This window comes from Prunus persica, chromosome G5, assembly GCF_000346465.2.
Source record: "Prunus persica cultivar Lovell chromosome G5, Prunus_persica_NCBIv2, whole genome shotgun sequence".
Taxonomy (NCBI): Eukaryota; Viridiplantae; Streptophyta; class Magnoliopsida; order Rosales; family Rosaceae; genus Prunus; species Prunus persica.
The window spans coordinates 5729124-5756633 of NC_034013.1; the positions used below are offsets into that span (position 1 = coordinate 5729124).

The following is a 27510-nucleotide window of genomic DNA, read 5'->3' on the forward strand; positions in this document are numbered from 1 at the left end:
GTTCTCAGAGCTTAGTTTTGCATGATTTTTTATCGAAGTTTTTATTTATGTATAAAGACACATTTGTCTACAAAATGTAAGGCTCTTTACATCCATCTACAAAATATACTTATTTATGCTGATTAAAATAAATTTATTGGTATTGTTGAGTTTTGTTTCAATCATATTATTTTATTTAGTTTATCGTATCATTTTAACCCGATTTGCAAATGCTGAAAAATTCTAAACATCCGGTCAAAATGAAAAAGTTTACATGATCATAAAGGATAACAAGTGCAATTATCATGTTCACAATCTCCAAGAAGTGCCTCTTCATTTTTGATACAATATTTCTTTAGGAGTTTTGTGCACTCCACTAGACAGGAGTGGTATTTTTGTTATTATATATTATTTTTTGAAAGATTCAATCGATAAGAAAAACTTGTTTATCCCAACAAAATCATTAATGGCTAGCTATAAAAACAGCAGTATGTTGCGGCTCTCCCAACTGAAAAAGCGAACCTACACAAAAATGCATGCCAATCCGACTTTGCTAATTTTTTTGTTGATTTATGGACTACTACTACTGTCACAGTCGAGTTACATGGTTAAGGCCACTGATGGTTTCTCCGGCCTTTCCACGAATGAATTAAAACTAGTGTCAAGATTCCGCGGGAGATTCCCACCCCCGGCACCAAAACGTCATGTTCCACTTCATTTCTTACCACGACCGAAGCGGTTTCCATCGCCGCTGCCCCTGCCACCACCACAGGAGCGGTTGCGGTCCACAGCAACGCCACCACAGCCATGTTCTTAGGCTGATTAGGTAGTCATATTGTTAGTATCCATCTTTCGCTGTTCATCTTGATGGTGTTTTCATTAAGCTATGCTTTTTTCTTTTGCATACATCCATATATTTCAACAAGTATTTGATATTTGATATTGTTTTTACCTGAATTTGATATTGTATTCTTTTAATTAATATAAATTAAATTAAATAACACATTTCTCTTCATGACATTTTTCATAATTAATAATACATCCACCCGCTAACAAAGATAAATGACTTGTGAATGTATCTGATAAAGAAACTATGAGATCAGTGCTTGCAAAGAGAGAATGTCTGTAAATTGCTGACAACATAAGAACCTTCATTCAAATTCAAAGTTTTCTTATTCAACTTCCCAACAAATCCTGGTTGTTCAGGAAGAATTTTAGTTGTCAATGCATATTACGTGTGCTGGAACTTCCAGCACTTTTAGTCAGTGCTTTGGTAATGACATGAGTAACAATTCCAATAGGGCAGAAAAAGAGGCAAAGAGAAACTGAATGCCGGGTCTCAATTTCGTTTTCCTGTCCATCGTGAAAAACCTGCCTGGATGAATGAGCAATGAGTGTTAGAACTGAGAAAGTCACGGACACACGAGAGGGAGAGAGGGAGAGGGAGCTACCTTGCAGCAAAGAGATCAACAGCCAACAAGTGAATCCAAGCAGAAGCTAATGTCATCTCGTTGGAAAACATCCTTACCATACCAGGCAGCTGCACATAGTACATAGGCAGAAAAGAAATTTTTTTATAAGAAATTTTCAAAGCCCATCAGAAAAGATTACCAAAAGTATACATGCTAATACACACCTCAGGAAGCCAGTATTTACTTGCGAAAATCAACTGAAGTGTTTCAGGAGTCCAAGAGAGGTATAGTAGATAAGCATAGAGAATGCCAAGGACAATATACGGTATACTACTTTCCATAGAAATTTTCGTCTGCATTTTACATGAGTTGAAATAATTGGGTGCATCAGTCTGAGTTCAGAAAATAGTCAAGAATAAACAAATGGATTTTCAAATGACAGTTACAAGGAGAATAAGGAAAATGTAATTTTGTGAGATAAATTGTAAAAGTCATAAAGACCCAATTTGAGACGAATTATGCCATCCATACATTGACAACCTGAATTAACTAATACGGAAACCAAGAACCAGAAAACAAGGAATTTAGGGAAGGAAGTGTAGCAATTTGGAAAAAAGAAAGCATATGCATATAGCCAAATGCACTCATATAACAGCTTTCAATAGTTTACACCAATCTAAAACAATTAATCTACACAGGATGAACTAAAATTGCTACATTGAATGAGAATCACAGGACTGAAATAAATACAGAAACATACTAGTTCAGCTTTAGGTGCCAGAACCATGAGGGTGTAAAATGGGAGAACTGCAGTTGTTCCCAAAGTAAAAGCAGTGCTAGCAATTTGAGAAGTTGAGAACCCTGAAAAAAAAAAAACATGAACTGTATTTTATCAGTAAGATTTGAAACTAAGTCTCCCTCTGGCCCTCCCATCTCTATTCTCACTCACACTAACATGAGGAACTTAACATCAAACGTATGGATCATAGAAACATTTAATGGCTAAAAATTATTCCAGGCTAGACAAAATAAGAAGATTTTTAACTTCAGAAGCTATCAACCTTATATGCATCATACGACGAGGCTACTAGGGATCTATTTCAAGGGATTCAAGTTCATCAGTAATTACAGGAATTGCCAAAAGACAAACCAATAAACTTAAAAGGTAGGGGGAAATGTTGATGCCGGATGTACCAAAATATCAACATCACAACACTAGAAAAAAGGTATTGGAAGAGCCTTGCAGAACTTGATATTGCAGCATCATTTGCAACATGGAACAACAAGAACAAGTCATAAGGACATTTACAAGAACAGTTATCTAGCTTGGGGTGCTAATGTTTGTGTGACTTTGATACTATCAATATGGCGAGCACGACATTCACAGTAATTAATGGCAAGTAATCAAATAATCAAGCAACAGCTCAATTCTCAACCCAAACCTGGTGGTCTCTAATTTCATGAACTCCTTCAGCCTAAAATGCAGTAACTGTTCCAAAAAGTGAGACCCCAGGACTATAAAGCTTGCAACAATGGGCAGTAAAGCATTTAAACATTGTAAAAGTTCAGTTAAGGACTAAAAAGTGACATGTAGACACCATAGGATCCCCTTTTTTACGCCCCCACGTCCCTAATAGTTGGTGGCAGTTACATGAAGGACAGAAATTAGAGAAGGAACTTCAAACATTTAGAAGAACTCAGCCAACCATTACACAGGGTGAAATACTGGATTACTATAATGGATGCTATATTGATAGGATATGCATTTGTAAGATTTTATTTTTGTCTTTTTTATTACAATGGCTTTGGAACAATGAAGGTGTTAAGCTAAAACAACCTTTACTTATGTTTACACCTCTGAAAGGATAACACCTCAAGAGTCGGGTAGAAATTGGATCTAAAAACTATGTCAAAACTTTCATTCATGTATGCAAAATCCATAAAGCCTTCAACGAGGCTATCACATTATACTATAGTTCATAGTCAAAATTAACAATATTGGTGGCAATACACAGACACTAGATTCGTTTAAGAACTATACAACTAGATGTTACAAGAACATTGTTTAAAAGGCAAACTGTTTTGTAATGTTGCTGCAATTGTCAGTCAATTTGAAATTCATACATATGAACTCATAAATATATTTTTCCTCACAAAACTGACCAAAGTTGTCAAAGCTAGTTGTAACTTTCTCTGTTTATATAACACTTGCACATTGTTTTGCACATTGTTTTGCACATATGTTGGTACTTGAATTTCAGTTCTACCAAAACATGCTAGGGATTTTTCCATTTCCACAGTTTTCTTGCACTTAAGTATTTTATGCATGGGATACATATGTGCTTTGGTCTTCATACAGACTTTGCCCTCACATACCTCTGCGAAGGCCTGTTACTACCAATGTATAATTAACTCAGCCATGCAACATTACAAATGATAATAATAAATGACTAAAAGGAATTAAAGTGGGAGAAGGGATCACATGATGCATATACTCCTGAGCTTTTTCGAAGTGGAATGGATCTCTCAAGTTCTGGTCTCACAGTAACTCTTGAACCTCCCACAAAACTCCAGTGCTTGTGTAAGTGAGCTCCCACTGTCACAAGCTGTTGACCAACAAGTTCTGTGCTATTACTTCCGAGTGAAAAAGTGAACCTTTGTTTCCTTCCATCACTACTCCAAGGCCTGACAATCTTCTTGCCGCAGTCAATCTATCAGAAACGGAACTTAAATAGTAAGAGAAGCCCACCACTGACAAAATTATGCTCAGTGGCTAAACATGAGATTGTTTATGAAAATAGTCGCAAGTTATCCTGTACTTCAAACTCATTACACAGTTAAACAGTAAAATTAATTGATCAATAATGTTTCAATAATACAGATAGAAGTATGACAGCAAAAGCAAAATAAAAAATTACATGAGCAACCCATCGAATTGCAGCAGAAGGTTTTCATGACCCCTCTGAGATCTAAACTAGCATAAGTGATATTAAATGAACCAATTATCACTAACTTTTTCAAGTCAAATTAGTTGTTTTTATTTCTAAATAAGTTTCCAGGTTGAAAAATTAAAGAGCCAACAAAGAGTAAGAATCCCGGTTGACCCAATCTGTAAATTATTGGAACCACGCTGGGAAAACATACCACCTCTTTGACTGGAAAGAAAGTTTAGCACAAATAGATCAAAATGCTAACTCTGAACTTGTATCTTGGATTGGATGGCCTACAGATAACGAATTTCAAACTATGCCAGATACCCATTTCAAGTGGATCAGACATTCATCCAAACCTACCATCAAACTACAATTTTGAAAGAAAAAGATCACTGAAAGAAAAAAAGAAGTAAAACCCAATTAATTGGAGGTAAGAGAAAATGCAGCTTGAAGGAAAAACCATACCTTGGGTGAGAGTGGAGATTGGCAAAGGCAAGAAGAGAAGGCCATGTTTGTTGCGAGACCAGAAAACCCAGGAAGACAGCAATAATGGCTGCTTCATTCGCTTATTAAATCCTGCACTCAAATCAGGAAAAGAAGAAAAAGAAAAAAGAAAGGAAAAACAATAAGAAGAAAGAAGTGAGGTTCAATAATAGAATAAAGTCTGGTTGGCTTCCACTGAGAGAAACACGGTGCAGACACGCAGCTCGGAGAGAGAGAGAGAAAGAGAGAAGCTAAAAAAGGAGAGGAGGGTAGGAGAGCACTTCAGTCTGTCTGTGGTGAGTGTGTGTCATATCAAAACATTTTTTTTTTCAATTCATCATAAACAACTTCTATTTTGGTTTGTTTCCTAGAGTTGCTAAACACACCCAACAATTTCATCACTACACTCGAACTCAACTTTTTTTTGTTTTTTTCTCTCTCAATTTTCCCCTCAAAGGAGTTTGTAGTTCAAGTGTTTATGGAGCAATGACTCCTTTATCTGAGGTCTTGTAATTGGTAGAAGAGTAACCCCTCAATTTGAGTTTCTGTATTCGAATTCCATTTATGAACCCAAAAAAAAAAAAAAACTATCAACTTCCCCATTTCATAAAAGGAACAATAAAGAAACCAGCCATGCCCATGCTAAGGAGGGATAGATGGCTAAACCTGGCAACTTCTTTAGACTGAAACTCTGTTGAAATGCAAAGCACATCAACACCAAGAACAATGTGGAATTAATCGACTAAGGGTATCTTGGCAACCCCTTTCAATGGTGAAAATGAAAGTGGATTTGTTAAAAATAAAATTCAGTATTGAATTTTTCTTTCACCACATTTTAAAAGCATTTTATAAGAAAAACTCAACACTAAACCTGAAAGCACTCGAATTTTTTTCGAAAAATATGTTACTAGAACATCTTTTGATTAACCAAGATTGGTAAATTCATTATTTGACAATGGATCTCAACGCTTAAATTTGCAGCTCCAATATTTCAACCTTCAATGCATATATTTCTGAGTGTTTCCCATTTATATAATAGTTTTGCCATGGTCATTGCTCTTTATGCAATAATAATTCAATCCCTGTTGAAAGGAGGACAGCGGGGAAAGTTCTCTACCCTGGGAAAAACCTTAGAATCCGTCTTTTTTGGACTGAAAGGGGCGAGTAGAAAGGGGGCGAAAATTAAACCTTCTTGCATAGGTTCAGCCATCAAAGTCATCATGCAAAGTCTTAGACAATAAAACATCAAGTCCTTGCAGAAAGATCATGAACAAATTTTGGTATATGTTTGGAACCAACCTTGCATTGAGGGTTCCATTCCATGGTTACTAAATAAGTTAAAAACATAATATGATTCTTTGTTTTCTCCGAGGAAAAATCCTACCAAGTTAAACTATATTACAAACTGGTGAACTACAATGCTAGTGATATTAGAGAACTAAGCATTCATAGTTGCCTTCTTAGGTTTCTTCAGTCACTTTTCGAGGCCTTCCCCTCCCTCGCTTTTGTTGCTGTGGTTGGTTCTTTAAGGTCAATTTGATCCTTGCTAAAGTAATTTTTGCTGTCAACTTACGGGGCCTCCCTTGTTTTCGTTTCTCCGGTTGTTCCTTCTGCTTCTGGCATTTAGCAGGCAGTGATGCATAGCTGGTTGCAGCTGTAGACAGTTTTGCTTTAGGAGGCCTCCCTCTCCCTCGCTTCTGTGGCTGCTGGTCAGCTGATGGGGACAAAACCTCCATAATTGGTTCTCCATTTTCTTTTGGTCTAGGAGGCTTCTTATGCTTTTGATGTTTCAGGTGCTGCAATTCATCATGGTGCATCTTTTCTTGGGGTTCCTCACACGGGTTCTGTGAGGGTGATGATTCTGTCATGGACACACTAGGATCAGATTGTGAAACACCTTGGCTGTGGGATTGTAATTTCAGATGACGCTGCAGCTCTTTTATTGTTTGGGACAATTCAGCATGTCGATGTCGGTTCTTCAGTTGAGATGAATCATCCACTCTCGGCTGTTGCATTTGAGATCTTCCACTGTTTGAAAGCAATGGATACTGCTCATCCAGAGATTGTGAAGGTGACAGAACTGCCTTAGATTCAGGCAGCTTTTTGTCTCGAGGTCGAAGTTGCCTCTGCTGCTGTGTGGGGCCTGTTTTCGCTGCTGATGTCTTTAGCTCCTGAGGCTTTTCAGCTTCTTGAAGGTTTGATATCAGGGTATCCAGCCTTGTGGGTGGTGATTCCACCATCGATGTAGTGATCGACTCTTCAGATTTGGACTGCCTTTGGCGCCGCGGACGCAATTGCCTCTGCTGTGCTGGCTCCTGTGTTTTTTTCTGTGCTTGAAATGACAGCTTAACTGCAAAATGATCAAGCTTCATACCCATATCCTGTATTTCTTCTCTGGGCTGCTTCTCGTTCTCAAGTTCCTAGGTAATACAAGAAATTGGAGTTACATTAACATCTATTGGTCAACACGCATATATATATATATATATATATATAAAATATATGTACAGGAGATGGCTACCAATAGTTGTTATATATATGTAAAAAAAAAATCACTTGAATCTGAAACCATAGCAGTCAGTCCCCTTCATTGAGGGATAGCTACCAATTCTAGAGAAAATTCATGGCTGCTACCTGGCATTTACGTGCCTTTGGCACCCCACAACCAGATTCAGATGTCTTTTTATGCTGAGGACACAGCTGCCTCTTCTGATGCTTTGATGCCCGGAGCAAATCAACAGAACTGTCCATAATGTTTGGCTCAGATTCATGAGCCTTATAGCCTCCCTCAACTGACAGTAATTGGACACCTTGAGGTCTTTGTGGCTTTGGAAGTTCTGGTTGCTGGTTCTTCAGTTTCCGTTCCAGTTCCTGGTCTGGTGAGTGCTTGGGGACATCCTCACAACTTGCAGCTTGCAGAGAGACGGACGGCTTCTCCTGAGGATCGCAGGCAGCACTATGCTTTTCTTTCTCATGCTTTGCTTCAAAGTTTAGACAAGTCTTCTTTCCAACATGCCTGGATTTTTCTCTGATATTCTCTGCTTCCAACAGTTCCAATGATCTTTCTACGTTTCCAATCCCTTCTTGTTGTGGCAATTCAACATCAGGAAAAGTGTTAATTGATTTGTTTAGGCACTTGGGCATCTGCGGCTGACTATCATGGGCGGCTAGCTTTCCATGCTTCGAAAATAACTCCTCTAAGTCTGTACTAGGTTTCTGACAGCTATGGTTTGATCCCTCCCTAATGCTAGACAGATTTTCCAACAACTTCTCCTCAAGCTTACGTGTCCTCATCAACAATTCTACATAATTTTCCTGTCGATCAAAATAAATACAAAAACAAACATGCCAGGCTTAAAAAGTTGAATCAATAGGTAGTGGTTGCATTTTGTATTACATACATATTTCAACATTTACCTCAGACAAAAATGATGAACCATGGTGGGGCAGTTTTTGACTTGTAAGAGAAGGGCTTGAATTGATCGCAGTAGCTGCATCTTTCTCTTGCTTCTTTGATAATAACTCCTGCATATTGCTGTTTATGAAATGAGACTGGCACATGCAAAATAGCCAATAACACAACTAATACTGAATACAGAGAGAAAATGGCTGACCAAGAACCAACGATCTTGGATATTAATTCACTTTGCTCTTGTGGCTTATTTCGTTCAGAAATCATTTCAATTTGCTCTCCTGGTGTAGTCATCTTTTCAATTATTTCAACTTGTTCCTCCAGTAACTGAACCTCTCTTTCAATTCCTTCAATTTGTAATTGTTCTCTGGTCACTTCACATTGTTGTTCTTCTGATTGACACTGTTCTTCAATAAGTTCATCCCTTTGTGCTTGAATGTTTTCTTCAGTCACTTTATATTTCTCTTCTGCATTACTCTGCTTTCGAAAATTCACTGCATTTCCTTGCATTTGTTTTTGAATTTGTTGCCCATTTGCTTCATCTGCATGTTCGTTTTGTTTCTCTGGAGATCCATCAGCATGTTCATTTGGTTTCTCTGGAGATCCATTTTGAATGTCAATCACCATATTTAGCCGTTCTTCTAGACTTAGTTCTTGACTTTGTTGCCTGTGTTCCCTCTGTTGTTCAGTAACTTCAACTTGCTCTTCAACTGCTTTATATTTCTGTTCTGAATTGTTCTGCTTTTCAACAATCACTGTACCTTTTTCCATTTGATTTTTACTTTGTTGTCCATTCACTTCATCATGCTGTTTATCAGGAGATCCCCTTTCACCGTCAATCAGCCTACTATGCTGTTCGTGTAGACTCAGTTCTTGGCTTTGCTGCCCATGTAATCTCTGTTCAGTCATTTCAACTTCTTCTTCAGCCACTTTGTATTTCTCTTTTGCATTATTCTGCTTTCCAACAATCATTACAACTTCTTGCATTTCAGTTTGACTTGGGTGTCCAATCAGTTCATCTTGCCCTTGATTCGGTTCAAGACAGTTCTGCCCATGTTGTCTCTGTTCAATCAGTTTAACTTGTTCTTCAGTTGCTTTATATTTCTCTTCTGAATTGTGCTGCTTTTCAACAATCACAGCAACTTCTTGCATTCTTTTTTCAGTTTTTTGCCCGTTCACTTCGTCTTGCTGTTCCTCAGGAGGTCCACTGTGATCGTCAATCACCTTACTGTGCTGTTCTTGTAGACTCAGTTCTTGACTTTGTTTCCCCTGTTCTCTCTGTTGTTCAGTTACTTCAACCTGTTCTTCAGTCGCTTTATATTTCTGTTTTACCACAACCATTGCAAATTCTCCTCTCACTTCATCATGTTGTTCATTTTGTTGCTCGGAGCATCCATTTTGATCAACTATCACCTCTGGTTCTTGACTTTGCTCCCTCTGTTCTCTATGTTCAGTTACTTCAAATTGTTCTTTAGTCACTTTATAATTCTGTTTTGCCACAACCATTGCAACTTCTCCATTCACTTCATCTTGTTGTTCATTTTGTTGCTCTGAGCATCCATTTTGATCAACTATCACCCCTGGCTCCTGACTTTGCTGCCTCCGTTCTCTATGTTCAGTTACTTCAACTTGTTCTTCTGCCAGTTTTTTATGCTCAATTCCATTTCTTGTTCTTCTTCCCCTACCCAGCCCACTACTCTCTTTTTTCTGCACTCGCTCCCTTCGAGAAACATAATCATTATCTTCAGCCCGAAGCATATAACAATTATTTGAAGCACTCAGAATTTCTCCGCTCTCACTAAGTTTCTTCAAGTGATGACTCAAGAAACTTTCATGAGCCAATGGCAAACAGTCAAACTGCTCTCTAATAAATTTTGATATTGCTTCTTGAGTCGACCCCCCTTCCTCGTTCAACTCAGCAATTGCCCTCTGTATCATCTGCCCAAATATAACATTCCAAAAGTAAAAAATATGGAACAATCAGAAAAAGTCTTACTGAAGAAGCATTAGTAAGGCAAAAGAGTGTGGTACCACAGCATAGGTGGGGTGATCAGGTGAGCGAAACACAGGATAGAATACAGAAAGGCATTGTTTGACACCATTCATGTGATCCGGTGTGAGGGTCTTCGAGGGGTCTAAGCTTGTGAGTTTCTTCATTAGAGCATTAGCAAGCTTGTTTATAATTTCTCCCTGTTTATTATGTTGAAACTATTTATAATAAGAGCAGGACCAAAATTTGTAAGCCAAAACTCATGCCAACTCAAAATAAAGGGTTGCAATACAGTCAACCATTAAACATAAGCAGGTACTGATCACCAACAGATGCGCAACGAAAAATCGGCTATTTGGTATATATGGTGTTTTTTTTTTTTGTTCCTACCCTTCCTATCCATCCTTATTCATATTGGTTAACAATAATAATCCTCCAAAACGGAAAAGATAATCATTAGATTTAACATCAGTTAGCTCGTCGTATAACTACCCCTTCCTCTGCATCAACAATGAATAACTGTTTGTTCTTAAAAGCTTGTAGACCACAAAATACCAATGTATTGACGAACAATCATATCCAAGATCATTCAATCATTAAAAGGTCTAAATAAAAGATGATAAGAACACAATTGATTACTGGAAAACCCTAAACATAAAAAGAGCATCAAATATGTCACTTAAAAAAAGAGTGCTCCTCTTCCTAAAATGGATATGCACACATTTTACAACCTGCTATCTACGTATTAAACAATCTAAGTTTTGTGCCCAAGTATTGAGGATAGCTGAGTGTACTGAACTACAATCTGTCTTGTGTCCTAAATTAGGATGTGAGGACAGAGATAAACACTCGAATCCTTCAATGACCCGGAAGAAAAATCATAATGATAGTAATATTGATAATAAACCACATCCTCATTAAAACATTCTAAAACATTTGAAAAAACAAAAATAGACAAATACATTACTAAACTTATATAGAAAACTAGAACTGATTTTCCTATGCTCCATACATTTCCAGTTTGAAACTACTTCATGTGCAGAAACCACATACAAATTCATATCAGATGTTTTTCTATTTTATTTGTGATGCTGTCTTCACTATAGTAATATACACTCACTCAAGTACCACCAGTTGCTAGATAAAATTTAAGAAGAGGGTAATCTCAAGATGCGAGGGGAAGAAACTCTTGCATATGTATTTCGGGATACTTACCACGCTATCAAACTATTTTTAATTTTCATGTGAAAAGGTATTCTTTTATTTTAATTTCAGGGCTTAAGGATACAATGGGATACAACATTGCATCCAGGTTTGAATTTATAATGTTTCTAATAGTGTATAGAGTTCATCTGTGAAAAAAAGAAGAAAAAAAGAAGAGTAATGGCTAGATTAATAACTTACCTATTGCATCCAACACTAAATCTTACAGAAATTTGCATTTGGTTCAAAGTGTATAAACTATTGTGCTCTAGCAATATCCTAATGAGTTATATGCAGAGAAATTTCATCACATATTCAAATAAAAAAAATATAAACAAAAGAAAACAAACATGATATGGGTCTTTCTCTGTTTCTACCCCTCTTCTTTCTCCCCCTCTTTGTTCCTGCATTAAAAGTTAAAAAGAAAAGTCTTAGTTAAATAGAAATAAAATATATATAAAATGTACAAAACTCAATTCTCAAATCTTTAATTCAAATGTGGTTCTTTACTCTGAATTATAAATTTCCTTCTCAAATTAAATTATTTTTTTTATTTTTAAAAAAAGGAGCTTCATATTCAGAAACTAAAAAGTAATTGCTACCCATTAGTGGTTTAATGAAAAAGAATATAAATTTTGTGGAAATTCATAGTTTACCGCAGAAGATGAACATCCTAGGGAAGTGGCCATAATATTCTGAGTCTCAGACGAACAAGAACAACAATCCTTCAACTACGTCACTGATGTTGTTTTAGTTTCTCTGATATTATTTTACATCAAAAAGAAAATTCAACACAAAGAAAAGAATAAAAAATTATGAGAGCCGAAGGAGAAGACAGGAAAAGTTAAAGACAGCCTTGAAACTGTGGAAAGAAGATCTTTTGTTTTGACCTTTTTGAAGCAAAGAGGGTTTTTGGGGTTTTGTAGTTTTTGTTTGGGCATCAAACACTGCGCTCGTGCTAGATTTGGATTCTTTGGCTACTCTGACACGTCTTTTTATTTTATTTTAAGATAATTTCTACATTCTCATATGTTTAAGAGCACTTTCACCCCTATAGGCAAGGGCAAGAATAAGGTAAGGACTACCACTATTCAATCCCCCCTCCTCCTTCCCCTCTCTCTCATCAGTAGCAACGGTAATAATCATTTATTTTAATTTATTTTCTATTTTTCATACTTAAACGATTAATTTTGATAAGATTTTAGGATTAAATTTGAGGATAAGATTTTCGGTTGTTACGTGTTCATATTTATTATAAAATTCACATCTCACTCATCATACAATTGAAATACTTCCAGTCCTCATAGTCCGACACAATCGAGTACAAAGACGACTCAATCAATGGCGAAGGTGGTTCTACCAAATCACGATGTGGGGAGTATTTTCCTTCGGAGGATGTAATAGTGCCATTATTTTCGACACGGAACACACCACGGGAACTGACTGTAGGTATTGTTCACTTGAGGAGCCATGTGTAATGGTTTTCCTCTTTTTTGTTTTTCCTTGAATAATTTATTAAAAAAATGAAATTGAAAATGTAAGAAAATATTAAAAATATATTTATGGCATTAAATTGAATAAAATGGTTTTTTTTTTTTTACCTTGTCTCCAAGATTTTGACTGCTTCGAATGTTTGTCCACGAGCCTCAGGTTTCGATGGAAGATGCTATTTGTATTTTTACAAAAATTGAGTTTAGTAATAGAAAATTTGGTGTGGAAAGTGAAAAATATTGGAATGAGAAGAATTTGTATGAAGATTTGGTGTGGAAAGTGAATAATATTGGTAGGTATTTATAGAAAAAAATTTCAGAACTTATTGATATTTTTTACAAATTTTTTCGATTATTTTTGCAATTTTTTGAAGCCAAAAAATGGGCAGCCGTTGGATTGGAGGAGATTTTCATATCGAAGCCTCCAGGAGAAGTCATGTAGCTTGGAGCCATTGGTTTCTAGCAGCACTGACGCAACGTTGGCCTCAGCGCAAGATTTTTAAATTTTTTTACTGATGGCAACGCTGACGTCAGCTGTCTGAAGGCAATACTACAGGCTAGATCTCTCCATGGACTTGCCCAGACTAATGGGTCCCACGCCTTGCCTGGGGTATGTCTTGCGCTTTGGAGCTTCCTTCCGGACAAGGGTGTAGCACCAAAACCCTAGTTAAATATGCACGTATAGTTTATCAAAATCTTTATCTATAAAGTATGGTGAAATAAAATAAAAAGAATTCCTATTGAAATAAAATAATCTGCCACATTCCATTGAAATCATTTGTGCCTTAATTCATTCTTATACATATTTGATTTGATATCATTATCATTATTATTAAATGGGGGAGAACATGAATTGAATGTCAATTTCAATTTGAAGATAAATATAACTTGTATGGTATCATATCATCCAAAAACATTAATAGAAAATAAATTCTTTTTTCTTCTTCTTCTTCTATTTTTTGACATCTAAAAAATAAGGCTTATAAGTAAACATAATTGGAAAAAACTACAAAATAAAAAACAAAGGTTGTCCTTGCTTTGCTTGCGACCATATAATTATCATCCCACCAAACACACGTGGCAAATGAGGAGGAGCCCATGGTACATATCACTGACGGACACATTATATTTGAGTAATTCCTAGAATCCTAGGCAGATATAGTCCAAGAGAAACTTGCCAAAACCGTAGGGCCCCTGGTTTGTTTTTTGTGTTTGGAATTGGTCACTACAAAAACCAACAAATCCAACCTAAAGAAGGATGCCATTTCACACGCTAAAGTGAAAGAAATATATGAGAGATGTACTATGATTCCCATGTGACACCCAATCTCACAATCATGCTACAGTAACAAGACGCAAGGCACTTCAATCTTATATATTCAACCCCCCCTCACCCCTACTTCCCCACTGCCCCCAGATCAAAACTCTCTCTCTCTTTCTCTCTCTCCAGCAAGCACAAAACTGAAACCAAGTCTCCTCCTCCCTACCCCTTAATTAGCAAATTCTACACAACACCTCAAAACTCTTAACCATCATGCCTAACGATCAACTTGAGGTACATAATTTATACATTTCAATACATGAATTCTTTTCTTTCATTTTTGACATTTCTTGCTACTAAAAGGAATGTTGATGTTGTATTTGGCAGATGAAGGCCATGAAAAAGAAAAAGAAAAAGAAGAGGCATGATATCGTGGGTTAGCAGAAAGTTGGAATAGGAGGAATCGGTAAAAAGAGGTGTAAAATATTGGAATAACTACATTTTAGTCCCTAAAGGTTTAGTGCGAGTATCGAAATGGTTCCTAAGATTTCAATTTCATCAATTTGATACCCAACATTTCAAAGTATGACCAATTTACACTGGCCGTTACATTGACCGTCAAAGTCAGACATTAAATGTTGACGTGGCAGTCATGAGACCCACCTCATAACCTAGCAGCAGTTCGAAAGAGACGAGATGAAGACGGGCTGGCCCAGCACGGCACGAGCCCATCCCATTTAAATGAGACACGGCACGACACGAGCAAGAATATTAGTGGACCATACTCGGCGAGGCATAAAAGCTTGGGCTGGGCCGCGATCAAAAAATGAGGTCCAATGGACCAAGTTGGCCTGTGGCCCGACATGAGCTGAGCTTGACCTGAGTCCGCTTCAAGCACGGCCCGAACCTGGCCCACTTAATCTTTTTTTTTTTTTAGGTCAACGATTGCATGATATATTAGTTTTAGTACTTTTCTTGATTGCCCTCTCCTATCATAACAGTTCTTTTTGCAAGTGCATGTTTCTTTCCTCCCCACTACCGAAAAAAAGTCTCTTTAGGCTAGGCTGTGTTGTCCAAAATGTGAGAGTTTTAAGAAATAATGAAAAATTCATATCCAAGTCTGTTCAAAGTCATTTCATATAAACCAACTGAGCATGTTCGTAGACTTGTGCCCTAATCTGATCGTAGGACATATGTAAGCCGTATGTGGTATGATTCAAGTTCTTGTAATCCAGACTGCCATTTTTTTCTCTCTTTAAATGAAAATTCAACCAGTTGTGCTTGGCTTGTATATATCAATAAATTTATGTTTATTAATAATGCTTGATAAATTTTCTTTCTTCAGTTTTTAAGTAGCCATTTGGTAGTGTTCATTTTTTGTTGTTACCTGGTTCTTATTATAGGGCAAAAATTGAAAGCTTACTACGTTTCTGGTAAGGGCGTTGACCCCTCTTGTGAGTCTCCAACATAGGAAATCTCAAGCTTTCCAAATCCCAAAACCAAATTGTCCTGATCGTGTTCCATTTCTTTTATATGGTTCCAAGTTGGCCAAGTGTGAAACTTTGGCGACTGTTAACTTCACTAGCTTATCTAATGGAGTGTGGTCCTTTTGCCACAACTTCCTCAACACGTCCTGGACATTGCCATCTTAGACCAACCTTGCAATGTTTTCTGACTCTTTGCTTCTGAGAGATTTTTAAAAAATAATGACCATTGCCAGTGCAATCAAAGTGTCAGTTTTCTTGATCGTTTAATAGCCGCATTAAGCTTCACAGTATTTTTTTCAGCTATGCCTTCAGAACATATCTTATTCGTGCACTCTAACTTACATGAACAATTTCTTATTTCTTTCTCAACTCTTGGTTCTGAGTACGGTCCGAGCACTAGCACGGGCACAACCCGAACCCGGTTTGGCCCATTTCAATGTAGATTTGGATTATGGGCCGGGCTGGGATCAATAGTTTTACTAAGTGGGCCAACATGGTACGACCTGATAAATTAATTGGGCTGGCCCGACCTGACACAAATACGTTACAAGCACGAGTTTAAATGGGTCGGCCTAGCCCAACCCATTTGACACCTCTCAAGGTATTATCAAAAGTTTACAATTTATAAACTTGTAGTTAGTTTCCGTTAAGTTGCTGGGTCAAATACCTTTTTCGTCATTGGATTTTGCCCGAAATTTCAATTTGGTCACAAAATTTTTTTTTTGCCAAAAACATTGCAAATGCAAAACTTTATTTTTATGGTCTTGAGAATTTTTGTGAACATGGGATTATGATATGAGCTTCCTTTTTTTTTTTTTTTTTTCCAAATGATATGAGCTTTGGTTAATACAATGACCAATTTGGCTAATTTTTTTTCTTAATGACCAAGTTGAAATTTTATGTAAAACTCAATGACCAAAAAAGTATTTAACCTTAAATGATAATAACATAAAAGTAGACCTCTTTATATCTACTAAGAATTTTAATACAATCTTTCATTGTTGACAAAAGGGATATTCTAAACTACTCTAATGTACGGGGAGAGAAATCGAACTAGATTGCAAAGGGACATAAAATAGTACAACATTTTAAGCGATTTCAACTAACTTAAATTAACACAATTGGAAACAAAGGAATACAACTCATACGTATATAATAAACATATTTTTTTGGAAAGAAAATAATGCACACATTTTAAGCGATGATATCAGCTACTTATAAATGAATTGTACTAGATAAAATAAAAACTCACCTGGTTAGTCCCTTCTAGGAACCGTCCTGGCTGACATAAAATGTTATTTTTAACTTCTTTCCTGCAATGCAGTTTTTGGTGTAGATGCTTATAAAGTAATACGTGCTTGATGTCAAGAATTTAACATGAATCGGTCCATTCCAAGAAATATAAGGTATGATGATCTTAGGCCATCTCTAGTCATGGGCTATATTCTAAATATAACCCTAAAATAATGCAAAACTCATCTCCAACTATGGGCTAAACAAAATTTTGGCCAAATTTAGGGGGGCCACATTTGGCCCTTTAGCCCTCCAACCGGGCCAAATGTAGCCCAGCTTTGGCCTAGGCCAAATTTGTGGTGGGGCCCATCCATGTGCTTTTCAAAGGCTAACATTGATATATATAGATTTTTAAAAGCCTTTTGAATGTTCAATTCGTAGTGTTTAAGAAAAAAGTATAAAAAATTATTGGCAATGACGTTGGAGGTCAGACCTACCCACTCCCTTTTTTAAATTTTATTTATTTATGAATAATAATAAATGTGGTCAACTTTTCAAATCTTTTCAAAGTGTTGTTTAAAATCAATTATTAAAAAAAAGGTCTTGTTAATGACCATTGGAGCTCAAACATTGAAACCCATCCCTTTTTTTTTGTCTTCACATTTTTAAATGTTTGGTATTGTTTAAAAAAATTATAAAAAAAATTTGGGTCATGGCCGTTGAAGGTCAGACCTTTGAAACCTTTCCAATTTTTTTTTAAAAAATTCCTTTGTTGGCTTTATTTATAAAAAATAATAATAGTAGTTTAATTAAATTAAACAATATATGGTTGTGAAATGTATGAGTGTTGTATCATTGTTTTTCTCAAAATAATAAAATATAAAATATCCTAAAATATAGCCATGCATGGCTCGAGATGAAAAAATTTAGCCCTGCACTATTCTTTAAAAAATTAATATTTTAGGGGGCTAAATTTTTAGTCATGAACTACATTTAGCCCGACGACTAGAGATGGCCTTACACTGCTTGAAACTTTCCCTCTTGACTTGAGCCAGGCTTAAATAAAAATAGCAAAAGCTCCTCCAATATCTCTCATAGATTCGTTGCCCCACTTCACGAGTTCACTCTCTCTCTCTCTTCCTCACTTTACATCACATACCCTACATAGTTTTTTTTTCTTTCAATCCTATCAAAATCTATAAAGTATGGTAATCATGCATACGTGCATATTTAACTAAGGTTTTGGTGAAACCTTAAAGAAAACAAAAAGAATTCCTATTGAAATAAAATAATCTGCAACATTCCATTGAAATCATTTGGGTTGCTAACCCTTCCTACCCTGCTCATGGATTCCAAATCACACCTTTGCTTCGACGAGAGAATGCGGTTTTGTCCAAGTGATTTTTCATATATTGCAACCTTTTTTGTGCCTTAATTTATTATTATTATTAAAAATAAATGAGGGAAAACATGAATTGAACGTGGATTTCAATTTGAAGGTAAATGTAACTAGTATGGTATCATATCATCCAAAAACAATAATATAAAATAAATTCTTTTTTTTTTCTCTTCTTCTTTTTGACATCTCGAAAAGAAGACTTACAAGTAACATAATTGAAAAAAACTAGAAAATCAAAAACAGGTGTTGTCCTTGCTTTGCCTGCGACCATATAATTATCATCCCACCAAACATACGTGGTAAATGAAGAGGAGCCCATGGGACATGGTTGAAAACAGAAATAATTGCATAAATAAATTGAATATGTCATATCACTAACAGATACATATATTTGAGTAATTCTTAGAATCCTAGGAAGATACAAACCAAGAGAAACTTGCCAAAACCAAAGGGCACTTGGTTTCTTGTTTGTTTTTTTGTTTGGAATTGGTCAGTTCTGCCATGAGTGATGGTTTGGGAAAACCAAAAAATCCAACATAACTGCCAATGCCATCTCACTAAATCAAAAGCAAGCAGGCATCACATGCGGTGTTTTTAATTTCTATGAATGCCTACGTGCCGAAGTGAAAGAAATATATGAGAGATGTACTATGATTCACATGTGACACCCAATCACAATCATGCTACAGTAACAAGACGCAACGCACTTCAATCTTATATATTCAACCACCCCCTCACCCCTACTTCCCCACTGCCTCCAGATCAAAACTCCCTCTCTCTCTCTCTCTCTCTCTCTCTCTCTCTCTCTTCAGCAAGCAACCATCTTGAGGTACATCATTTATACATTTCAATACATGAATTCTTTTTCTTTCATTTTTGACATTTCTTGCTACTAAAAGGAATATTGATGTTGTATTTTGCAGATGAAGGCCATGAAAAAGAAAAAGAAAAAGAAGAGGCATGATATCGTGGGTTAGCAGAAAGTTGGAATGAGAGGAATCGGTAAAAAGTGGTATAAATTTTTTACATCTCTTGTTTGTTGCTTTGTGATTTACAGTTTTGGAATGTGTTTTTATCCATTTAAGCCCAAGTAAACGATAATAACAAGTCAACCTACTTGTATTCAGAACAATCTACAAAATCTAGATAGAAAACAAGTACTTGTAGATAGAAAAACGACTAAGTATAAATTAGGAAACTTTTGGGAACAATATGGTCTAACATCGATTCCCCAATTCATAAAAAAATAAAATCTATGATGGTCAAACTAGTAAAACTAGACATTACAGAAGAAAAAGACATTACACTAAAAACAATATATTATTTTATAATAAAACAAAAGGAAAAATTGGTCTAAAAAACTCAAAAAATTTAAGAAAAATAAATTCAGCAAAAACATTGATAAACAAAAAATTGAGTGCTGGAAATGTAAAAGATTTGGTCATTTTGCTCATCATGAATATAATGTTAAAAATACAATAAAACAGTTAAAAATATATGAGGAAGAAAAGACACAGTTAATTAAAGTTCTTGATTTAAGAAGTTCAGACTCAAGTGAAAATGAAAATGAAATTTCAGTAACAAGTTCAGAAGGTTATAGTTCTTTTGATTACCAGTCAAATTCCCCAAATATTCAATTTGGTTGTAAAGATGATTGTTGTAACACTAAGACAATAAATTTTCTTATAAAACAAGAAGAACAAGAAGAATATTAATTGACTTAATTAGTAAATTTAAAAACCCATAATTAAAGTTTGAGTATTTAAAGAAACTTAAAAAGGTAATAAGGGAGGGATAAACAATGCATGAAAAAACCCCTCCTCCAAAAATAAGTCTAAGCTCAACCTTAGAAAGATTTAATACAAGCAAGAAAGAAATCACCTTACAAGATCTACAGCTTGAAGTAAAAAATGTCGAAAGAGAAATTATAACTTTAAAACAAATAAGTCATGAACTACAAAATGAAAACTACGAAATAAAACAAGATTTAATCAACCTAATGGAAAGATTAGGACAACCCTCTAACCAAGAACTGTCATAACAGTCTGATGAAGAATCAGTTAAGACAAGAGAAGAAGAAGAGCAACCTAAAACACACTCTGACAAAGAAGAACAGTCAAGTAATCAAAAAACGATCAACCTAATTAAACAGTTAAAACTTAGAAAATGGTATTCGAAAGTCAACATTTTTATTGGTGACTTTAAATTCAACACCATAGCCCTATTTGATTCGGGTGCAGATCTTAATTATACACAAAAAGGTTTGATTCCTACCAAATATTATAAGAAGTCAAAAGAATCCTTAGGAACTACTTCTAGTAAACCACTGCAACTACAGTATGAAATTCGTAAAGCTCATCTGTGTTAAAATAAGGTATGTTTCAAAACATCTTTTGTCCTAATAAAAGATATAACAGACGAAGTCATTTTAGGTTTACCATTCATCACCTTACTCTACCCCTTTATGGTAGAATATGATGATATTACCTCTAAGTACATGGGAGAAAAGATAAAGTTTGAATTTCTAGCAAAACATGAATTACAAGTCTTAAAGGGAGAATGATTGCACAGCAAACAACACGATGCCAAAAGAAGAAACCTACATGCAGCAACCAAACGGAGAATGATTGCACAGCAAACAACACGATGCCAAAAGAAGAAACCTACATGCAGCAACCAAACGGAGAATGATTGCACAGCAAACAACACGTGAGCAGAAGATGTAGTTGCAGCTAAAGTAATTAAAGAAGAACAACTGGAAATAAACAAAATAAAACAAAGAGCTTGTAGGCATGTGAAGATTGGCAGCAGTACAGAAGAAAGAGAAAAGCAAGAGCATTGGCTCCCTTTGCTCTCTATAAATAGGGAACTCAATAAGAGGATGGGGAAAGATGAGTGTGCAGATTTTGGTGAAGACTTGGGCACCAAATAGAGTTAGAGTTAGAGACCCTGGGGATCCGAGAGGCAAGGATCCGGGGGCATCTACTATTCTAGTTTTCCTTTTAATTTCTCAATTGTTGTAATAAAATTAGTTTGCTAGATTTTCCTTTATGTTTTTTTTTAGTTGTATTTTATTTTTCATTGTCATGTAATTTCTTATTCTTAAGTTTTCAAGTTTGAATAGTTTCCAAGTTTCAATTACGTTTCTTGTTCTTATTTATTATGCTTATAAGTTAATATGCTTGTTTGAATGATTGATCACCATTAAGACTTGTATGTTAGCTACCTTGGTTGGAATTAAGAGTAGACACCATATGCCTTAATTCGAATTGAACTATGAATAGGAAAAGTATGTATCGGCATTCGACAATAAGGATTAGATACATGCTTGGTTGTTTAAAACATTCTTCTATACTTAATGGATTTCTAATGCTTAATTTAGGTTCGACGACAAATGATCTAATTAGGGAATTAGGCATACAAGGTTAGGACCAAATACCATGGCTTAATCATACTTTAGCTAGAATCAATCTGTGAATCTGAATTGAACTTGTTAACTTGATTGTTTTAGATTTCTGTCTTTCATTTACGTGTTTACTTTCGTTGTTTAAGTTTAGTTCATGTTTTCCTTACCTAATCAAAACACCTCATTTCTATTTTGTACAAGGAATCAAATTGAATCAATCTATCATCAATTCACGTGGGATCAACCTTGCACTTACATATATGCTATATTAGGATGCAGTTGAATCAATTTTGGAACAGCTGAATCGACACAAAATTACATATAAAAAAAATAAAGAATTTCAAAGAAAATATCAAATAAGACGTCTGTTCTTATCTTCCTAATGCCTTCTGGCACATAAAACAAAATGTAGTCAATCTTCCATATATCAAGGAGTTTAATGAGAAAAATATTCCTGCCAAAGTCAGATCCATTCAAATGAGTCAAGAGATTATGAAATTCTGTAAAAACGGAAATTATAGAACATGGAGCCCCAGAACAGCGCAGAGTTAGAACGAGGAGCCCCAGACTAGTCATAAATTACAAACCTCTCAATAATGTGTTGGAATGGATTAGATACCCAATCCCTAACAAAAGAAATCTAATCAAAAGATTAAGCAACTTAGTCATTTTTTCAAAATTTGACATGAAAAGTTGGTTTTGGGAAATACAAATCCAAGAAAGTGATAGGTACAAAAAACTACTTTCACTACCCCTTTTGGTCATTACGAATGGAATGTCATGCCATTCGGCTTAAAGAACGCGCCTAGTTATTTTCAGAATATAATGAATGAAATCTTCAATCAATTCAGTGAATTTTCTATAGTATATATTGATGATGTTCTCATCTTCTCCCAGTCAATTGAACAACATTGGAAACATTTAAATAAATTCCTTCAAATAGTCAAGAGTAATGGCTTAGTAGTTTCAGCCACTAAGATTAAGCTGTTCCAAACGAATGTTAGGTTTCTCGGATTTAATATCCATCACTCACAAATCAGCCTAATAAATTGAGTTATTCAATTTGCTGATAAATTTCTAGAAGAAATTCTTGAAAAGAGTCAGCTATAAAGATTCTTAGGATCTCTTAACTATGTAGCTGATTTCTATCAAAACTTAAGAAAGCAATGCAAACCCTTATTTGATAGACTTCAAAGCAATCCTCCTCCTTGGTCTCCTAGTCATATAGAGATAGTTTAGAAAATCAAACTACATGTCAAAACATTACCCTGTCTTAGCATTCCCATTGACAATTCATTCAAAATTATTGAAACTGATGCCTCTGAAATTGGTTATGAAGATATTCTTAAACAGAAAAAATCTCATAGTCAATCAGAACAAATTGTTTGATTTCATTCTGAAGTTTGGACTCAGTCACAGTAAAACTATAGTACTATAAAAAAGGAAATTGTATCTATATTGTACTATTCTCTTATCATACGTATGTATGAACTCTTCACAATTAATACATTTTTTTCCCCGAATATTTTGTAGTGTTTTCCTATTTTTATGCTTTCAGTTAGAGTCCTTATTTGTATAATAAATTTTGATAGCTTTTCATTAATGGATTATTATATATATTATCCCATATTGTTAGCTTGCCTAACTTGGAGGTTATTGGGTTCCACTTCTCTGTTTGACTTTAAATTATTAGTTTCAAGATAGGAAGAGCGAAGAAGAAGACTCTAGCACCAGATCAATCTCTGTTGGTTATGCTAAAATATGAAAACTATGAGAGAATATTTGTTTGTGGGAATTTTCTGTGTATTCTTCTCCTTGGAGGAGGTCATATTTATAATACAACGAAACCTGAATAGGCTAATAAATAATAAATTCCTAAATCTATTTACAGTAAGAAATCAGGAATTAAAGTAAATCAATTATAATTATAATAGGAATTCTTTGTGTGTAAGGAAAGTAAGTCAATATCCACAAGTCACGCCAACACTCCCCCTCACGTTGGTGCATATGCCCAACTGATCCAGTGAATTGTGGAATGCTTTACTGGAAATCGCCTTTGTCAAAATATCCGCCAATTAATCCTCGGATTTCACAAAAGGAAACTGAAACACTTTAGCCTCAAGCTTCTGTTTGATGAAGTGATCCACCTCAACATGTTTAGTACGATCATGCTGAACCAGATTCTGTGCAATGGCTATTGCAGCCTTGTTGTCACAAAAGAAATTCATTGTGGATGTAGGTTTATACCCAAGTTCAGTAAGCAACTTTCTTAACCAAAGAAGTTCACAAATCCCTTTAGTCATGCCTCTGAACTTGGCTTCTGCACTGGATAAAGCTACTACATTCTGTTTCTTGCTCTTCCATGTCACCAAATTACCTCCCACGAATGTGAAGTAACCCGATGTGGATTTTCTATCTGTTACATTACCTGCCCAATCTGCATCTGAATAACCATCAATATTTAGATGACCATGCTTTGAGAACATAAGTCCTTTTCCAGGTGCAGACTTCAAATATCTAAGTATCCGAAGAACTGCATTCATGCGATCTTCACTTGGAGAGTGCATAAATTGACTGACATCGCTCACCGCATAAGCAATGTCTGGTCGAGTATGTGACAAATAGATCAATCTTCCCACTAACCTTTGGTATCTTTCTTTGTTAGTTGGAACTAGATCCGGATATTCTCCAAGATGATGATTCTGAACAATTGGAGTGTCCGCAGGTTTACAATCTAGCATTCCTGTGTCTGTCAACAAGTCCAAGACATATTTCCTTTGAGAGAGAAATATGCCTTGCTGCGATCGTGCTACCTCAATTCCCAATAAATACTTGAGTCCACCTGGATCCTTCATCTCAAACTCCGTAGCCAGATAGTCTTGTAGCTATGATATTTCCTGTTTATCATCCCCAGTAATAATCATATCATCAACATAGATTATTAATGCTGTTACCTTCCCTTTTTGATGTTTCAAGAACAGAGTATGATCTGAGTTGCACTGTTTGAAACCATTGTTCTTCATTGCTATGGTGAATCGTCCAAACCATGCACGTGATGACTGTTTCAATCCGTACAATACTTTTCGTAACCTGCAAACTGTTCCAGTCTGAGTAGTATTATATCCAGGAGGAATGTTCATGTACACCTCCTCCGTGAGTTCCCCATGTAGAAAAGTATTCTTTACATCAAACTGGTGTAGTGGCCAATCCAAATTAGCTGCAAGAGACAATAAGACTCTGACGGTGTTTAACTTTGCAACTGGAGCAAAAGTTTCTTCATAGTCTATACCATAGGTCTGTGTGTACCATTTTGCCTCAAGTCTTGCCTTGTATCGCTCGATAGATCCATCTGCATTGTGTTTTATAATAAACACCCATCTACATCCGATAGTCTTTTTTCCTCGTGGTATAGTCTCCAATGTCCAAGTCTGATTTTTCTCAAGAGCTTTCATCTCCTCTTTTATAGCTTGGACCTACTTAGGATCTTTCAATGCTTCCGAGACCTTGGTTGGAATATGGATAGCAGACAACTGATGCACAAAAGCCTTGAATGGTTCAGATAGCTTCTCAGTAGATACATGATTTGCAATTGGATATTTGGATGTCTTGCCAATATCAGGTGAATAACGGTTTGGTGGCTTCTCACGATTTTGCCTGAAAGGTAATTGATATCCAATAGTTTTATCATCTAAATGCACAAGTCTAGTAGGAGTAGTTACCTCAAGGATATTCTCAGGAGATTGGTCTGTTGGTATTGTTGAGTTAGAGGGGGGTCTTCATCTTGTTGTTCTGTATTGCCTGTAGGTGTGAGACTCGAATCAGAAATATCTTCGCATTGATCAAGTGGGTCAGGCAATTGATCACTATGAATGGGTGATTGGTCGCTTTTCGACAGAGAGTAATCTCGTGCTCCAGACTCGGGATGATCAATCATTTCTGTACAGAGGAGAATTTCTTTGTTTTCCAAGTTGCTCCAATTATGCTCTTCACTTTATATCTCCCCCTGAAGTGTAGAATTGGATGATGGGTTATGGAAGAACAGCTCAGATTCCAGAAAGGTCACATCCAAAGTGACATAGGTTCGTTGGGTAGGAGGGTGATAACAGCGGTAACCTTTCTGATGAGTGGCATAACCCACAAAAACACAACGAAGTGCACAGGGATCAAGTTTGCTACGTTGAATTTTGTGGAGATGAACGAAAGCCACACATCCAAAGATTCGGGGTGTGATTACCAAAACAGAGGGCAGATGTCTGTGTTGCGCAAGCACCCGTAAGGGAGTTTTAAAGGTCAATACACCAGAAGGCATGCGGTTGATCAGGTGAACTGCGGTGACAATAACATCATCCCAGTGATGGCGAGGAACATGAGCACCAATCAGAAGTGCTCGGGCAGTTTCAAAAAGATGTCTATTCTTTCGTTCAGCAACACCATTTTGTTGCGGTGTCTGAGGACAAGTCGTCTCATGGATAATTTCATGTTGTCGGAAGTAAGTCTGAAAGTCATGATTGACAAATTCTCCACCATTGTCTGAGCGAAGAATCTGGATTTGAGCATTAAACTGAGTTTTCATCTGTTTGTGGAAGGACTGAAAACAGGAAAACACTTCGTTTTTATTCTTCAGCAAATAAAGCCATGTCATCCTGTACAATCATCGATGAATGTGACAAACCATCGAACACCAGAAGGAGCAGTGATAGGCGAAGGTCCCCAGACATCAGAGTGAATTAACGTAAATGGAGTAGTACACTTGTTCGTACTCAACGGGTAGGGCATACGGTGACTCTTAGCCAAAATACAAGTATCACATGTGAAGTCGGAGTCCTTGAAACCTGAGAATAAATCTAGTATAAGATGCTTCACATAACCAAAAGAAGGATGTCCCAATCGACGGTGCCACAACCAGATTTGCTTTTGTTTGCTATCAAAGGGATGTGTCACACTGTTAGCCACGCTGGGACTGAAGTCATCGACATAATATAGCCCCCTTCTCTTAGTACCACGACCAAGAATCTCCTTAGTGTGAATATCCTAAAGCAAACAAAAATTCGGATAAATGAGTACACAACAATTCAATTGTTCAGTAAGTTGACTAACTGACAACAATTTAATGGATAAGGATGGAACAAGTAAAGTATTAGACAGTGTGAGAGAGGATGAGAGTGCAACAGTGCCAGCCCCTGTCACAGGATAAGTAACACCATTGGCATTTGCAATATAGGTTCGTCAAGGTTGTGTAGTATTCAGAAAATCATCAGGATCAAACGTCATATGATCAGTTGCACCAGAATCAATTATCCAGCTCCTGGAATCAATCTTATCAGAAGTATGGAATCCATAACTAGTACCATTACTGGCCATATTGCATTGTCCTCGATCTGTAAGAGTAGCCCACCAATCGGGGTAGCTAGGCAATGTAAAACAAGTCTCACAAGTGTGGCTCGGATCACCACAATATGCGCAATTTGGTCCATGTGTCGAGGTCGTTAGTCGAGAAGTCATAATCTGTGCATCGGAAGATGCATAAGATACAGGTTGAGTAGGAATTTGGATCGGAATTTGAGCCTGAGTTGGGGCCGGAGTCGGAGTCGAATTCGGGATCGGGGTCTGAATTAGAGACAAATTCGGTGTCGGGGTCATCATCGGAGTCGGGGTCGGGGTCGTCTTCGGAGTCGGGGTCGGGGTCGGGGTCGTCGTCATCATAGTCGGTGTCGGGGTCGGGGTCGTCAAAAGAGGATCCTGATTCTAGATCGGATTCGGGGTCAAAGTCCGCATCTGTAGGAGCTGAGCCATTTGGACACTCAACTCAACGATGGTTGGTT

The 27510-nt window shown here is 36.3% G+C and overlaps 2 protein-coding genes and 2 long non-coding RNA genes across 4 annotated transcripts; 2 read left to right on the forward strand and 2 right to left on the reverse strand.

Moving 5' to 3' along the window:
- On the reverse strand, window positions 985-5386 carry LOC18777382 (protein ABA DEFICIENT 4, chloroplastic). The gene is made up of 6 exons (XM_007210470.2): window positions 4790-5386; window positions 3874-4102; window positions 2152-2252; window positions 1616-1744; window positions 1431-1519; window positions 985-1354 (listed from the first exon to the last, which is right to left on the reverse strand). Exons 1-6 carry the CDS (start codon window positions 4832-4834, stop codon window positions 1201-1203), a joined length of 747 nt encoding a protein of 248 aa, XP_007210532.1. The 5' UTR covers window positions 4835-5386; the 3' UTR covers window positions 985-1200.
- LOC109949381 (trichohyalin-like) lies at window positions 6044-12506 on the reverse strand. The gene is made up of 7 exons (XM_020564939.1): window positions 12069-12506; window positions 11763-11816; window positions 10251-10409; window positions 8422-10157; window positions 8225-8342; window positions 7442-8122; window positions 6044-7227 (listed from the first exon to the last, which is right to left on the reverse strand). The coding sequence occupies exons 1-7, from the start codon at window positions 12099-12101 to the stop codon at window positions 6268-6270; spliced, it is 3741 nt and encodes a 1246-aa protein (XP_020420528.1). The 5' UTR covers window positions 12102-12506; the 3' UTR covers window positions 6044-6267.
- Window positions 14107-15456, forward strand: LOC109949230. The gene is made up of 2 exons (XR_002271779.1): window positions 14107-14457; window positions 14551-15456. It is a non-coding gene; the product is annotated as an uncharacterized LOC109949230 (long non-coding RNA).
- LOC109949237 lies at window positions 18720-21542 on the forward strand. Its single transcript, XR_002271788.1, has 3 exons — window positions 18720-19111; window positions 19206-19294; window positions 20854-21542. It is a non-coding gene; the product is annotated as an uncharacterized LOC109949237 (long non-coding RNA).

Bases quoted from the DNA above. Each gene is read 5' to 3' on its own strand.
- LOC109949381 (XM_020564939.1), bottom strand. From the start codon at position 12,101: ATGGCCACTTCCCTAGGATGTTCATCTTCTGCG. The intron at 11,817-12,068 runs GTAAACTATGAA...CTTTTAATGCAG, and splicing joins TAGGATGTTCATCTTCTGCG to GAACAAAGAGGGGGAGAAAG. The intron at 8,343-8,421 runs GTCAGCCATTTT...TTTCATAAACAG, and splicing joins TCCAAGATCGTTGGTTCTTG to CAATATGCAGGAGTTATTAT.
- LOC18777382 (XM_007210470.2), bottom strand. From the start codon at position 4,834: ATGGCCTTCTCTTCTTGCCTTTGCCAATCTCCACTCTCACCCAAG. The intron at 2,253-3,873 runs GTGATCCCTTCT...TTTTTTTTTCAG, and splicing joins CTCAGGAGTATATGCATCAT to GGTTCTCAACTTCTCAAATT. The intron at 1,355-1,430 runs GTAGCTCCCTCT...TCATTCATCCAG, and splicing joins GTTGATCTCTTTGCTGCAAG to GCAGGTTTTTCACGATGGAC.